Source organism: Lepidochelys olivacea, assembly GCF_965140295.1.
Source record: "Lepidochelys olivacea isolate rLepOli2 genome assembly, chromosome: 21".
Lineage (NCBI taxonomy): Eukaryota > Metazoa > Chordata > Testudines > Cheloniidae > Lepidochelys > Lepidochelys olivacea.
This window is the reverse complement of record NC_140431.1, coordinates 8,615,508-8,632,175: the sequence shown is the minus strand read 5'-3', so window position 1 is coordinate 8,632,175 and position 16,668 is coordinate 8,615,508. Positions and strand designations below refer to the sequence as shown.

General features: G+C 46.9%; 1 protein-coding gene across 1 annotated transcript; it reads left to right on the top strand.

The window, feature by feature from the left end:
• Positions 1-2,699: 2,699 nt before the first annotated feature.
• TAF8 (TATA-box binding protein associated factor 8) lies at positions 2,700-12,757 on the top strand. Its single transcript, XM_084611431.1, has 8 exons — positions 2,700-2,838; positions 4,120-4,276; positions 5,218-5,316; positions 5,971-6,033; positions 7,751-7,875; positions 8,223-8,370; positions 8,708-8,850; positions 9,313-12,757. The coding sequence occupies exons 1-8, from the start codon at positions 2,806-2,808 to the stop codon at positions 9,454-9,456; spliced, it is 912 nt and encodes a 303-aa protein (XP_084467557.1). The 5' UTR covers positions 2,700-2,805; the 3' UTR covers positions 9,457-12,757.
• Positions 12,758-16,668: the final 3,911 nt, after the last annotated feature.

Here is a 16,668-nt window from a genome sequence, read left to right as displayed (position 1 = left end):
GATAATATTAACATCCTTCCTGTTGCATAAATGGGGAATCTCAGGCACAACAATGTCTTGCCTAAGGTCACTGAGTGAATTAGTGACAGAGCCGAGACTAGGTCCTAAGCTCTAAGCACTAGATAACACTCCCTCACTCTGTACTGTACCACCACCTACTTATCCCTCACAAGGGCTCCCTGTTGCATGAAATGGCTGAGTTTCTGGCCCTAATCCTCCAAGGATAAGGAGAAGCTGAGCTATTTTTTGTGGGATATTTCTCTTGGACTTAGAGACAGTTGATGTATTTACACGGAGCAAATGCACCACTGCTCAATGCTCTGGTGTGGTGCTTGATGTTCATATGCTCTCTCAGCCATCACCACTCCCATCTCGCCATATTAGCATTTCACTTCCATGCCTAACCTGGGTTTCACATGATGCTTGACAGATATATGACACACAGTGAATTAACATCCTGGCACCCCAGAGATGCGTCACTTTCTTGCTATGGATTCAGGTGTGCCATGTTACAGGTAGGTACCAGCTGTTCCATGTTATGGATGGATATCAGGTATGCCAAGCTACAGCTATGGATTCAGACATGCCATGCTAGGTACCTCATAAGCCAAGGTGGAGGTAGGGTATGAATTCAGATATTCAGATACTAGGTATGACATGCTACCTCTTGGTTTGATAGTCAGCTATTACTCTTATAAACATTACTGGCTAAGCCTGACCCTGTGCTTTAGCTCCAGGCGGTTGCAGTGAGTTGAGGTTTTCAATCCAGACTACCTAGAGCGCTCCCTCTCCAAACTGGTTCAGACCCATGTCAACAGTTAACCAGCAGATTCCATCATAAGGTACCAGCGCTAAGTCCTCTCACAAGTAGCTTCTCCCATGTCCACCTGTAATCGTGGTTTATTCACGATGGTCCTGCTTTGCAGAAGTGCTGGGCCACTGCAACTCCAATTACATGATGCAGGAGCTCAGCACTTGTGAAAATCATGCCCTGTGTCTTTTGCAAGAAGACACAGACATCTCAGCTCACCAATGGGCAGAAAAGTTTCTACGCCTCCACTCCAGCACTTCTGGCAAGGCCACATACACCTGCCGTGGGCTACAGAAGTTACGGCGTCACTGGTTTGTTGGGTTCTGACACCATCTGCACAACAAGGGGATATATATCCATAATCAACCCTGCACCGAGATCTACCTCCAATAAACAATCACTCCCTGCCAAGCAACCACTTTGAAGTGTCTCCGAGGTTCTTATGTTCGGCCAACCTCTTTGGCACCAATTTTTTCCTGGTCCTTTGTTGTTTATGACATGAGATCTCTCTCTTTCTCCTTTTCAATCTACACTTTACAGTAAAAATGCAACTAAATTGCCTCCTACCTTTCTTGACGATCAAGAAATTTGCTTCACCGGACATGTTTCCTTTCAGCAATCCAGTCTGTCCTCTCCTCCACCCCTTTCTTTTTCCATGGGTTACTGTTTTCGCTACCATCGCTTCTGAAAAACAAGCGCTGCGTGGAAGCTGCATTGCAATCTGAATTGACCGAGATCAGGACCTTTAATTTCCAGCGTGGCAGCTGTTGTTTACATTTCTTTTTTGCAACAAAGTTATTGGTTCCTAACATGCTTCTCTCCCCCACACATGTAGTTAAACAGGAAGCAAGAGGTGGGAGCTGTAGAAGGGGGGTTTCCTGTTCTGTAGTTTCTGAAGCACACAACCGACTTCTGACATTCACCAAAGTTTTGATCACAAGATCTGAACACCCTAGAAGGGAAATTGAAGCTGTGCTCAGAAAGCACTGCTTACTGAGAAACAATCCGATTAATATTTCAAACAACCCGGCCAAGTGATTTAGGCCCTTCATATGAGCTTAATAAAAGACCTTTTTTGTAGATTCAAACTTTCCATCCGTTGGACACTGAAACTCAGCAGCATCCTTTGAGATGAAAGGTTCTGCGTAAATGTCAGATGTTTTATTGTGGTTGCAAAAGTGGTAAAGAAATGAAACTATTAGCCAAACTGAAATAAAATAACTGAAATGGCATCAACAGGGCTAACAGCAACTTCAGCTCTTTCCAGTCCGACATAAATAGCAGATTCCCTTAAGGACAACCCAACTATTCCTTGATCCCTTATGTCAGAAAGGCAGAGAGCTCCTTTCTTATGGGGGTCCTTTCATTTGTACTGCAATTAGAGAGAATGGATAGTTTCTAGACAGGTACCGCATCTCTTGCGCTGCACTGCTTTCTGGCGCCGTTGTACCATCTGACTAGGGTACAGATTGAGTGGATCTTTAACACATTTGGGGGTAGATCCTGGGGTCACACCAATTTGGGGAACAGTATTTTGGGAGAAGCAACGGAGAGAAGGGCTACTGCAGAGGGTTTCCAGGATTTTCAGTAGCGCCCTGGACCAGTCCCACACAAAGTCCTGTCTTCCTGAGACTGGCCCAGGCTGTGAACTGGAAAAATAAATGAATGGTGCCCTCGCAAATTCCACCCCTAAGCCAGACTCTGTCGTCCCTTGATCCGCAGTGAAATAGTGAACAGTGATACCCTTTAAATCAACGGGTCTGTGCAATTCACACTCCTTAGAGCTGTTTCAGGCTCTATCCAGACTCAGGTAGACAGCTCCCGCTCAGGTCCCCAGCCCTAGGGCTCCTCTGCAGCCCAGACTCAGCACGAGCTTCCCCATCGCAGCCCCTATGCCACTGGCTTCCCCCTGCAGCCCCAGCCTCTCGTCAGGACTACAACTCCCATAATGCCCCGCGCGGCCACGCAGGCGCGTCGTCGCCCATGGATTCAAGATGGCGGACACGATGTCCAGCGGCTCGGGCACGGTAACGGCGGATACCGGGGGGTTAAGTTTCTTGGGGAATGGCCAGCGCACGGGTCAAGGTGGCCGGGGGACCGGCTTATCCGACGCGCGTCGAAGCGGCTGCGGCTCGGGTGGGCGGCTTCGGGGCCTGCTGGGCCGAAGAGAGGGAGGCTCTGATTGGCTGACCTGCTGGAGTAGGCGGGGTTTGGAGCTGGCCTTCGATTGGCCGAAGTGCCTGTAGCCTGCTTGACCGCGGTCGCTGCCAATCACATGAAGATTGGCGTGGGCGGGTCTTAAAGGGACAGTGCATGGGGGGCTGCGAGGCGAGCCCCAGAGCGTCTAGTGCCCTGGCAGGGCTTAGCCCAGGGGTGGGGTCCCGTTGGTCGGGCAGAGCCTGGCACGGGGAGGGGATGGAGCAGAGGAGGGGGCACGTGGGGTGCCGGGGCGGGAGGACTGGGCCCAGCTCATCTGGTTTGCTGCGGACCTGCTTTCCCCTCCCTGGGCCGCTGTTTGCCCCTGGGCACGAGGGGGCGAGTAACATGCTCCTGTGGAGAAGGGGGGCTCGCTTGTCTTTGAGATCCTCCCGCAGGGAGGTGTAGAGAAACAGGAAGTGTTCTGGCAGTATGGTGGCAGGGCTGTTTTACAAGTGGGTGACTGAGGTGCAGAGATATGAATGGGCTACGCACCCACAACTGCCAGTGAATCAGATAGGAGGTGCTGTTGCTCCTTACTTCTAATTTATTTCTGTTATGTATTTGGATTTCAGTAGCAGCCAAGTGCTACCCTAATGTACAAGACACTGGCCCTAACTCCAGGAGCCTACAGTCTGAGAAGACAAGCAGACTGAAGGAGAGACTCGTGGTTTATTAAATCAAGGCAGAGCTGGAGGCCTGGCTCCTAGTATCCTGCTGTAAACACTACACGGCACTGCTTTGTTAAAGTTCCACTTGCAACATGCTCACAGTTCTGCCCCCGAGCACTCCAAATTGGTCCAGTGCTGTGAGTCTAATTCTAGTCCTGTCCCATCTGGTGACTTAGCCTGACAATGCAACAGAATCAGTGTGATTCCTAATGCTTGTTTCCAATCAGTTCTTTTGCCAGACTGGAATAGGAGGGGGTGTTGAAGTCAGGGCTGAGGTGATATTGGCAGAGTTGAGGTTTGGGGAACTGGTATTAGACTCTTGCATGATATCCTTCTGTACCCTACTCCTCTGTGATCAAGTGGTGGTGTTTTTCACTTCGGTGAAGTCATTGTTGACATCTCCTGTTTTTGTGTGTGTGTGGGGGGGATCTGTTTCTATAGAGATCAGGAGGCAAACACTCAACAACACCCGCAGATAATTATTACTTGGCTCGGAGAAGGACTCTGCAGGTTGTGGTCAGCTCCTTGCTGACAGAGGCTGGGTTTGAGAGTGCCGAAAAGGCAGCGGTGGAAACCCTGACGGAGATGTTACAGAGCTGTAAGTATCTGTGTCACAGGTGCAGCTATTTCAACCAATAAAGCAGAGATTTGAGAGGCCAGCATAGTTTCTGAAATAAAATACAGTGGTCTTAAAATCAGGTATTCCTACTGGAAATAGAAATGAGCACCCATGATACAGCAACATTGCTATAATGTAAACAGACCTGACAGATCACCAGTAGTTAATTGCTTCTTAATTACTGAAGCTTTACATTGGTCTCTTTCTAAAGTTTAGGGCAACATTTTCAAACAGACTTCCAATCTTAAATGTATATATTTTGCAAGCACTTATTCATTTGTGTAAATGAGGTAACTAGAGAATGAAAGGATGATCCAGTGGTTAAGGCACTAGCCTAGTACTTAAGAGACTTGAGTTCAGTTTCCTGCCCTGCCCCGGACTCCCTTTGAAACCTTGAGCAAGTTACTTAGTGTCTCTTTGCCTCTGTTCCCCATCTGTAAAATGGGGGTAAATAGCTCTGCCCTGCTTCACAGGGTTGGTTTGAAGATAAATACAGTAAAGTTTGTGAGGTGCTGATGCTCTAGTAAAGGGGACCATAGACGTACCTAAGATAGACAACTATGCACCTAACTTTCTGATTTGTGCACTCACTGCTTAGCACACATGTTTTTCTGAGTTCACAAACCTGGGGTTTTGCATGCTTGCAAATGAATGTGCTGCAAACTTGGTAGACGCTGTCTGATTATTTGATCTTAATGTCTCCATTAAATGATGCAAAGCCATTTTTTTACAAAAGAATTACAAATCCAGCATAAGACTTTGTATTCCAGAAGACCTTTTCTTTCCTTTCTAACCTCAATGAAAGGGCTCATTGAAGCTCTCATCAGGTATAAGTGTCTGAAATCAGGATTAGTCTGATATAAATCTGTAAGCCATGGTCTGTTTCAAATGTCCGTGTTCTGCTGGACATTTCTTTCCAGATGTGTCAGAAATCGGAAGGAGCGCCAAGTCCTACTGTGAGCATACAGCAAGAACTCAGCCGACCCTTTCGGATATTGTTGTTACCTTAGTCGAAATGGGTGAGGATCAGACTGGTTCACAGCAAGCTCCAATGGTTGCATCATGAAGGGTCGGGTGGAGGGTTGTTTTGCTACGCTTGCTCCTGCTGGTATTGGAACATGGCTTGTTTGGCATCTTACCAGCCTGACTAAGAATAGCATTGCCTTTCAGATTGGGGCTAGTGAGATCGTGAGAGAGCTTCCCAGGGCTTACAAGGTCCATTAGTGTTACCGCAGCAGAGTGCTAGTTTCTGAGCAGTTGAGATCGGGTTGGGAGAGTAGTTTATATCTTTCTGGATGATGCTCAGTGGTATTAAATTCCTCCAGATTTCTCTGCGTCTAGTCGTCTTCAGCTGGAGAGAGAGTTACTAAACTTTGAGGGTTCTGGAGAGAAAAAAGATAGACAATAGAACAGGAGGAGAGGGTGGTCTCGATGATCCAGGTCGTAGTGGAAAGGCCTCATTTTCATGCTCAGATAGGTATAAATATAGATTGAGATCATTTGGAGTTCTGTCCTATTCCCATTGAAGTAAATAGCAAAATTCCTATAGACTTCAGTGAGATCAGAATTGAGCCAAGAAGCAGTGTTTTCTATATGAGCAAGCACCCCCGTTCGTTAGTCCTTGTTTTGTTGATACTCGTGTGATTTCTGTTTCCCCATCTCTTGTGTTTCAGGGTTCAATGTAGAAACTCTCCCTGCATATGCCAAGCGCTCCCAGCGGATGGTCATCACTGCACGTACGTGGGTTATCATCTAGCAAGGGAATTAATTTGGACTAAGCAAGTAAATTGGTGCCATGCAAAACAATAGTAGATAAATAATTCAAAGTAATATAGATAGATTGAAATGGTTGTTAAAGGGATTTTGTCAGGTGATGTTTGGTTGAAAACCTACGTATAGTAAAAAAAACCCAGATTTTATGGATCCTGAGACCAACAGACTGTTTCCGTGGGACTTTATTTTGTTTAAAGTAACATTTTTAACAAATAAAAATCCCTCTTGAAGTTTTGTATCCTAAACATTGCAGAGTCTGGCTAGTGCACAACAACCAGAAGGTGAAATTGATGACAAACGGAAGAGAAATTGACTAACCTGTGAATCCACAAGTAATTCTGTGCCTGTAAATGTTTTTGGCCATTTCTAAAATTTTGTGGACTGTAAAATCTTAGCTTGGGGGTACGCCCACCAAATGGGTGAATGCACTTGTATTCCGCACTCCACCAGCCCCTCTGCATGCACCTGTCACGACTTCAGTGGGCGATGCTCTGGAACTACTCCCTACAAAGCCAGTCAGGACTCTGAGGGAGCCTCCTCTGTGTGAGCATACTGTCTCCGGGGCAAAAAGCTTACAAAGCTTCCACCTTTCTGGGTCTGACCTTGGAGCGTTCAGCATCCCCTCCCACACCGTGTGCTCCCCACAGTGAGTCCGCACAGGCAGGGCTCCTGGGGAAGCCAGAGGGTCTTGCACCCCAATTCCACAGTCAGACGTTATAGCCAGTCAGTAAAACAGAAGATTTATTAGACGACAGGAACATTGTCTAAAACAGAGCTTGTAGGTACAGAGACCAGGACCCCTCAGTCAGGTCCATCTTTGGGGGACAGGGAGGCCGGAGCCCCATCTGGCCCCCACTCCATTTCCCCATGGGGGGGCAGGAAGGCCAGAGGCCCATCTGGCCCTCCTTCCATTTCCCCCACCAGCTCCAAAACTGAAACTCTCTCCAGCAGTCTCCCCCAGCCTCCTCCACCCCACCAACTCCTCCTCCAGCCTTTGTCTCTTTCCCGGGCCAGGAGGTCAGCTGACCTCTCTGTTCTCCAACACCTTCAGCTGGCACCTTTGCAGAGGAGAGGGGCCCAGGCCATCAGTTGCCAGGAGACGGGGTGTCGGCCATTCTCTGTGCAGCCCCTTTAGGGCTCTGCAACAATCACATCCCCTTATCCCACCACCTAGATACTGAAGAACTGCATAGGGGAAACTGAGGCACCCACACAGTATTCAGAGAAAACATTAAGAACATTCCCGCTTCGTCACAGCACCCAAAGAGTTTCTGTTCTTTTGAGGCACGATGGAGATGACTACCTACTGGAAGAGCAGTTTGTATTCAGATTTTCTGTAACTGACAAATGATAAATGAAGGAATAGGGCCCCATTTGTCAAAATAGTTGGTACTGTTCCAGTGTTACCTCATTGCCCGTTGAACTTCTCTATATGGGGTTTGCTGTCCACATACTTACGTGGTGGGCTGAGTGCAGTTCATTGTCAATTTCAACTAATCATTGTTCCTTGGAGTGCTCTAGAATGGAGTCTGAAACGGTTGCCTAGGGGAAATGGTCTGTCCCTGGTTATACTATAGATGGTCTATAGATAGAGAGATCAGCTCCATTTCTGCTTACACTCCTCTTATGCTGGGGATTGGGCTGAAAAATGAGGACTAAGTTTTTATTATTTAACTGCAGCGCCTGTGACAAATCAGCCAGTGACTCCCAAAGCCCTGACGGCGGGACAGAACAAACCCCATCCATCCCACATCCCCGGCCATTTTCCTGAGTTCCCGGATCCTCACACCTACATCAAAACTCCGGTGAGTGGAAAAGACTTTACAAAATGTCATTCATCGTCTCTTTGGCTCTGCAGCAGCAGCAACATAAGCACTGTTAATGTAAGCCTGGTACCCATTTATCTAGGATACTTTCTCATTTACTGTGAATCATCTCATTTACTGGGCCACAGGTTTCTGTATTTCTGAGCTCTGCAGCTCGCTGCAAGGCGTTGTTAGTTGAGAGCTCTATGTTTTGTTGTGTCATCCACTCACCAATAGTGTCTTTAACTTGAGCTGGCTGTCTTGCATCCGGTAACTCTATTAAAGAGCTAGTACCTGCAAGTCCTAAGTCTGCACATCTCCTTGTTCTCTCCCTCCCTGCCCAACAGACGTACCGGGAGCCAGTTTCAGATTACCAGATACTACGGGAAAAGGCAGCGTCGCAGAGGCGTGATGTGGAAAGAGCTCTGACTCGCTTCATGGCAAAGACGGGAGAGACGCAGAGTCTCTTCAAGGATGATGTCAGCACGTTCCCATGTAAGAGCTATCTAAGATGCTCAATGCCAGACACTAAATATAAATGATTTTTTTTATCTATCTTGGGTTTTTGCATGGCCCCCATGTAATATCGGAGTACTACAGACTCTTTCATGTATTTATCCTCACAACAACCCTGTGGAGTAAGGAAATACTGTTAGCCCCATTTTACAGATAGGGGACTGAGTCTCAGGAGAGGTTAAACACTTTTGGGGCTTTTTTAATAGTACGTTTGCTTCAGTGCTTCCTGATAGTTGTTGGCTTAGAAATAACACACATTTAATTGAGAAGCAAGTCTCCTAAGTTGCTAACCGTGCCCTCCTTTCCCCGTCCCTAGTGATTGCTGCCAGACCTTTCACAATACCGTACCTGACTGCTCTTCTCCCCTCTGAGCTGGAGATGCAGCAGATGGAGGAAACGGATTCATCCGAGCAAGATGATCAGACGGACACGGAAAACCTCCCCATCCACATGAGCACGGTATGCCCAGGATCAGAAACTTGGAACTCTCCATTGTGATCCTCCTTGGGTCTGATTATCCTGTCTTGCCCTTTGAATCATCATTGACATGCCTGGGCAGAGTGTCAAGCGTTGATTTGGGTACCATTTTATGTCCCCTTTGCACCAGTATAAATGACATGCAAAATATCATAGATCTTTGTCATGCTTCAGCTCACAGAATAGAGCCTTGTGGCTGTTAATGTTGGATCCTGACTATATGAGGGAACTTTCACTGCAACCTCAGAGGAAAGAGGATTTCCCTAGAATCCTGTACTGTTCCCATAGGCATCTACTCCCAGTAGGAAACAAGGATCATCTCCCTGAGTGCTGCTCATTGTTCGTTATCCCTATTGCTCTTGGTTGTTGTGTATCTCTTTGGTCTGCAGACTCCCTCAGCTCAGCTGTTCCTAACTTCAAATATTTATTATTTTTACTTGGCAGGATGATTCGGGAGCTGAGAAAGAGAATGCTTCAGTGCTACAGCAAAATGCATCCCTGTCCGGCAGCCGCAACGGAGAGGAGAGCCTAATAGACAATCCCTACCTCCGGCCAGTGAAAAAACCCAAGATCCGCAGGAAGAAGTGAGCTGCAGCAAGCTGACTGCATGGAGGAAGAGGAGGCCCGCTGGCTGTCCCACGGAGGTTTCCTTTGCTGCTATGAGTGGCACAGGACAATGAGGGGAGATGCTGCTGGTCGAGTGGCTGAAGCAGAAGAATGACCTCCTGTACATACCAAACTACACTTCTCCTCCCCCATCTTCCTCCTCCCCCCCCATCTCCCACTGGCTTGGCACAGTCAGTAGGGAAGGGGCATGGAAGCCACCAGTCCTCACACTGGAATCAGCCCATCTACTCCAGAGAACACCTAGCTGCAGCTGTGACATTCCCCCTCTTCATGGGATGGATTCGTCCTGTAAGGAGGAGGCACGCAGAAGGGTTTTCACTGCTTAACGTTTCCCAGTGGACTGTGTAGAATGCAAGAATCGATGTGCTTCCACAGGCTGGTGGAGTCCTCATCTAGACTCAAAGAAAGACTTGTCCATTCCACTCTGCCTGTCTGCATTGGTGTGCCCAGGATTCACACCATGGTCCCTTGTTGACTGTGATCTCTATTTGAACCAGGGATTGGCTTGGGCTGCTGCACAAAGCTCCATATCTTAAACTTCCCTAGAGTTTGAGGTTGTCCAGAGCTAGAGGTCCTGCCATGAAATCTAGACCCAGATCCAAAGTTGCTGAATATTCAGAGTTGTTGGTGTTTTGGTTTGGCCTAAATCCCCTTGTTCAGGAGCAATGGGCAGGGTTATGCATGTGTATCAGGGTCATGAGGGAGACTGCCCAAGTATGCCACTTATTCTAGTGTTTAAATGTGGAGTTGCAGAAAATGTTCACACTATTTTTTAAAGTGCATTTATAGTGAGAAAATTAACTGTGGTCCCCTTCTTACTCAACAGATCTGTCAGAATGGTTCCCTCTTAATCAATAGATCAGCTTCTTGTGTGTCTTTGTCTTATTCGTGCATTTTTCTGGCAAAAGTCCAAGATTTTATGCCTGTTAACCATAGGGCTGGATTTCTCTCTGCTTTGCACAGAATCCGCTAAATTCACTGTGCAGAGGCGTTATTTGTGAGGAGAGTGTCCAGTAAGAGGCAGAAGAGTCCCTGGTGCGTTTTCAGTTCTCAAACTTTGTTTATAATGTTGGCAGTTAAAAGTTGATTTGTTTTTTGTTTTTAAATCTGGTAAACTGAGTGCATCTGGTGTGTCACTTAAGAGGAGGGGAATAAATACAGAGGTCCAGAATACCATGCTTTTCTGACTACAGCTGCACTTAAAAGCAGTAAGCATGCTGTTTATACCTTTCCAGTTAGAGAATGTTTTCCAGCTGTCTGAATGGCAAGATCTAACAGCTGCTTCAGGCTCCCTTTCGATTCTGTTTGGTTTCAGTGCAATACAGGTCCCCTGAGAGTCTGCCAGCTGTTTGAAACCCACTGTGCTAGAAAATTTGGAATACGAAATGAGAATCAATTGACGGTCTGTCCTTATGGTCCATTTTGTCCTGCGGAAATACAGGGCTTTTATTCACTGGAAAGACTCCTTTTCTTTAACAGCCAAAAAACACTGCTCTTTCTAGCATGATCAGTGACCTAGGGATGGTATAAGTGTTCACTCAAGCCTGGATCCTGAGGCCCTTACTTAACTTTCACTCAGCCTTTATTCAGACAAAACACTGGTTGGCTTCAACAGTTTTCCTTGAGTAAGGATGAGTAAAACCTGAGTAGAGAAACTCCATGCTGTAAATCCATGGACCCAGCGAGGGTTTGCCCCTAATACCAAATAGCTTTCTCTGACTGCTAGTGCTAAATGAAAAGATGCCTCTGTGAAAATATTCAGCAATGGCAGAGATTACATGGCAGACGAAAACATTGCACCCATAGTGGTTGCAGAGGTCAGAGTGTCAATTGCAAATGGCTTGACCGCTTCAGACTGCCTTGTTAAACACTATTATTGTTGGAAGCGGGAAGGTTTTGCTCTGAAGCACATGTATACAGGTTTAGCTAAACCACTACCCCTCCCAAAATTGGGCTGCCCGAGGAAGAAAAGTAGGCAGCAGGTTGATGATTTTAAAGCATTTTTTAAATTAAATTTTGGAAAAATAGAAACGAAACACTTTAGAACTATTGAAACTGAAAGCAAAATTGATCAGGCCTTTTTTTTAGAAGGCATATGTGGAAAAGATCCTGAGATGAAAAGTATCAAAATCTCATTCCCTTTCCACCTCAGTAAGCCAGCTCTTTAAGCTCTCTATCTCTGCAATGAAATTGGTCGTGCTCAGCCCTTTCTGTCACTCCACTAACATCCAGCCTACTGTGCATTTGGGCAGGGAACCAGAAATCTATGGGAAATATCAGTCTCTTGGTGCTCTACCTCCCTTTCTCTGTCCATGTACCCGGTGGTTTATATAGTTGCCCTCTCACCTATCACTCTCCAGCTATCTAGAAATATATCCCTTTGTCTTCCGGTCTCTTCCCTCGGTACTAGCTGGTTTGATGATTCCTGGAACAATTCACCATGCTGCCTCATGAGACTGTGATCAGGAAGCAATGCCCCTGGCAGGCTGGCAGCATTGCCCAGCGGAGAGGGTAGGGTGCTGCTCTCTTATGCTTCAATACTTTACCCACTGGAAGAAGTCTCCTTGTCCTCCCAGCTGAAGGAAAAGTGTGGCATGGGGAGGTGCTAGGGGGAAGTAATCACAACAACCTCTTCACTCAAGCCAATTATTGTGCTGAGACCCTGCTTTCAGAAAGCAAGGGCTCTGTGTGCTGTGGGTGAGATGTTGGAGTAAAGAAGTGTCCATGCTTGGACGTGCCTTGTTTTTCTGCTAGAATCCTCCTCTCTTCAGAAGACAACCTTGGCCAAAGCAGTGGCTGTTTGTAGTTAATGGTGATGTCACATCACTCCCATGTCTAATAGGATGAGGGTAAAAACTGGTTGCTAAAGGGAGATTCTAAATGCAAAGGCCGGAGCCTGCCATGTGTGCGTTTCATTCTGTACCATCCAAGTCCATGGGAGATTTGCCATTGACTTCAGCAGAAGCAGGATTGGGGCCTAAATGCCACCAGGACCAACATGTAAAATTCCTTTTTCCCTGAGGTTGAATTGTTCCATCGTGGGAGGCTCAGAATCCAGCCAGAAGCTCTGAAACGTTATCCCTGGCGAAAGAGCCCTGCGCATGCCATTGTCAAGCCTGCCAGTGCATTTGTTGTATAGAAGAATGTATGTACATACATTGTATATTTATAAATTTATATTTTTGTTTGGACATTTTGGATTAGGCTTTTTTGATGATAAAAACCTGAGTTGGACAAAAGTAGAGTGAAAATAATTATTTTTAAGTTCATAATAAAAGAAGTTCTGTCTCTAATAACAGCGAGTCACTGTTGACGTGTGAACCTTGGATGCACTTAGGGATTGATTGAATGTCTATCCAGGATTAACAGCTTCCCTTGGTTGTTTGTGTTCAGCCTTTTCCTCCGTGTTCTGGAGTAAGAACTCCACCATCCAGGCCAGCCCTGGAATTTTGCCACATTTCTGAGCTGGAGAGCAATGCCTGGTACTGAAGACTATCCCTGCTGTCACTGCACTAGCATGGACTGCATCTGGGGTCTGGTACCCCAGTGCATTATTCCAGTTTTACCCTGATCTAGCTCCGTTGCTTTCATTGGAGTTGCAAAAAAAAAAAAAAAAAAAAAAAGCCCTGGCCCCTGCAGCTCCTTGGGTGTCTCACAGAAGAGCCTGAAAGGATCTTGTGCTCCTGTGTGAGCGGAAGACTGCACGTGAATGCAACTGAGATTCAGTGCTAGGCATAGTCCTCTGCACTGAGAAGAAAGGTATATGGTTAGCTAGCCATAGACTCTGCGTGCAATTGCTCCTTTCACTACAACAGCACAGGGTAAATGAGGGTTGAGGAGAAAATGGGCATGTCTGCACAGACCGAAGGTTAAGACTGATCCCAATCACCAAGAGTGTTAATATGGTGCTTAGCTATACACTCCCCTCTTAGGCCCCCCTTACGCTATGAGGCAGAGTAACCAAGGCCAAACAGCAATGTGTCATTAATGCAGAATTTCTGTCCCCTGTGCTCCCTGTCCTGTTCATAACGTGAGGCACTATGCACGTGAACTGGGTGCAGCATCGGGCCCTAAATTAATCCTACTTTATGTAACGCAAGGCAGTGGGCTGTTGTTAGTCTGGACTGAAATCTGCTCAGTTTCATGAAATCTGATGGGTTTCATTTCTCCTCTCTCCTGAGGGAGGGATGGGGGGAGTATGAGAATGGGAAAGCCCTTCCTCTTTTCTAATTTGCCAAGCACACGAAGTATTTGCCTCATCCATAAATATGCATGCAACGTTTGGTTTGTTCCCAAGGCCAACCACTACCATTGTTGTGAGCTGGGAGGTCATTCTGGGTATCAGGATACAAATGAGCACATCCCACATCCTGATCTGGAATCACTACATCCATCCCTGCCAGAAGAAGTAGTTCTTGAACTGCAGGACTGGGGACCCGTTGTATCTGAATAATACCTAGCTCTTATACAGCACTTTCCAGGTGTAGATTTCACAGCACGTTACAAAGGAAATCAGTGTCATTATCCCCATTTTACATCTGGGAAAACTGAGGCACAGTGAGAGGAAGTGACTTGCACAAAGTCACCCAGCAGGCTTGTGGCAGAGCCAGGAACAAAACCCCAGATTTCCTCAGTCCCAGTCCGCAGTGACCTATCTGCGAGGCCACACTGTCTCCTTTGGATGGCTATACCAGGAAGGCAATGGGGAACAGGCAGCTTTATCCCACAGCATCTGTGTAGTCATGAAGAGTCACAAGGGATGAAGAGGCAGAGCCTTGAGTGTAATCACCCCATAACCGGTCACTCTTTCTAGCAAGATTCATTGCATTTTGTCCTTGGAGCCTTGTCAGTTGGGATATAAAGTACCACCACCATCAGACCTGATAAAACTTTTTATGTAACCATTTGATTCTCCCTTGTCTTTCCTTTGTCCCAGAGTTTATGGTCACTGCATTAATCTGCAGATACTGCAGAGACCTAGCTGGTGTCCTGTTCCTGGTGATGGGCTCCCTGACTCCAAATCCCGTTCTCAGTGGGATCAGAACTGGGGGTGTCACTCACGTAAGAATTAGGAGTGATAGTGCTATTGTCCAGTTAGGACACCTTTTCTTCCCAGGTTCACCGACGTGGTTACCCCACCAGGTAACCATAAAAGCATCAACTCGGGGATCGCCTACCTCCATAAGTCTGAGTTCGATGGGAGTGACCTGGACTTCGAATACCTGGGTCCCAGGGGCAGCCCGCCAGAGGACAAGCATTGCTTCGCCATCTTGATTCAGGTGAGCCACCGACGTGCTATCCCACACCTCCATCCTGTACCCCCATCCAGAAAGGAATTTGAGCACATGCTTAACCTTCAGCATGTATTCGCTCCACTGACCTCATTAAGAGCTGTGGAGACTCAGCGTCTGTCAAACCCGGCTCTGTGACTAAGTGAAGGCCTGGGCTAGCTGTCTGTGCAGACTACTGAGAGAATGCTAGGCACCGGGTGCCTGCATGTGTGGCTCATACAAGCTAGCACAAAAAAGCGAATGACCTTCCCACAAGAGTGACCGCGGTCCTTATTCCCCCCCTTAGGAAACGCTGGAAGCCTTTACGGCTCAGGCTGCAAGCACTGGATGCCGGAGGCCGTTGATCACAGCAGCTGTGTGGACTGTCAGAGACTATTGATGCTGCATATGAAATAGCTGAATTAAGGAAGTAAGTATCACGATTTTCCTACGGGGAGAATAGTCCTACTGAAGTCCCATGCTGACTATTCCTTATAACCCTATTAGCCTCTGGGTACTTACAAACTGATGGTTTAATAATTGGTTCCAGTATCTTCCCAGGGATCAAAGTTAGGCTGACAGGTCTGTAATTCCCCAGGACCTTGAGATGAATCCTTTCGACTTTCTCGTTTTGCTTCAATAAGGGTAAAAACATTTCATTGTGACTTCATCATTTCAATTGGTTTCATTTAGACTTCTATGAGTGCAGCGTTAGCATGAATTGGTTATCATTTATATCACGGAGCAGTGTGGGTAGCCTTAGGAACTGGTCCCAAGTCAAGTGCTGGAGACTATTTGAGGACTTTAGGGTTCTAGAAAAGGCCTAGGGAAGTGTAATGAGTGCATCAGATCTTAAGGCTTAGTTTTCTGAAACGTACCAAAATACCAGAGAGTGACGCTCTGTGTACTGAGAAGGTGGCCCAAGAGATTCTTGAGGCTGGCGGAGAGAAAGACACAGTATTTGATTCTGACATGCATGACACGGTTTTACAAGATGGTTGGTATGAATCCCTTCCAATCAGAATCAGAAGCAAGGGTATTCGTCCTGACCGTCAACAGAGAAACATTTCCTGTGCATAACTCTTGTATGAAGTGAGATCTATTGGGTTGGAATGCTCTGAGAAGAAGAGGAGACGTTGGCAAGAAATAGAAGAGATGCTCACCTTTCATAAAGCTTGCCTTTGGCTGGTGGAGGAACTGGACAGAACATCTAGTACTGGGGAGCACGCTCTCTGTCATGGCAGTTTAATTCTTTTTGTTTAAGGTCCTGAAAAGACTTGAGCTCTGGCCGGTGGTTCAGCACAGAAGTAGGCTAAGGTGCAGGAAAAGGGGGAGTATATTAGAGATATGCATAATCTAGCTCTCCCAACCAGTTATGCAAGTAGCGATGGGTAGCTGCTCAACAGCCTTGACTTACTTTAGCGATTAGTCTATCTCCAGGCCATTTGTCACTCTCTGAAGGTTAATTGTATTGGGGTTTTTTGCACCTGGCATGCTTGGGTCTTATCAGGGCCCCTCTCTTGGCAAACCTTGTACCCACCCCCTTGTGTCTATCCCTCTCGGTCCTTATCTTTTCATGTGTTGCCAATATAGCCTGGGTGACAAGGGGATTAAAGTTTCTGAGGAGGGCAGTGGATAAACAAGTTACATGAGGTCGGGGGGGGGGGGGATAAGCACCTTAGGCCAGATCCAGTGACCTAATGCACTTTCATCGACTTTAACAGGAGCATTCCCACTAACTTCAGTGGCCGTAGGTTTAGACTTATAGAGGTCCAGATTCTCCCCTGTGTTGGGGCTTCTTTGAGCCAAAAAGCTGCTGTAGCTAGCCATGGCAGGATCATCCCAGTGTAGGGGTATTTGCCAATGTCTGAAGGCCAGTGTAGCAATCCCTATGCATCCTCTG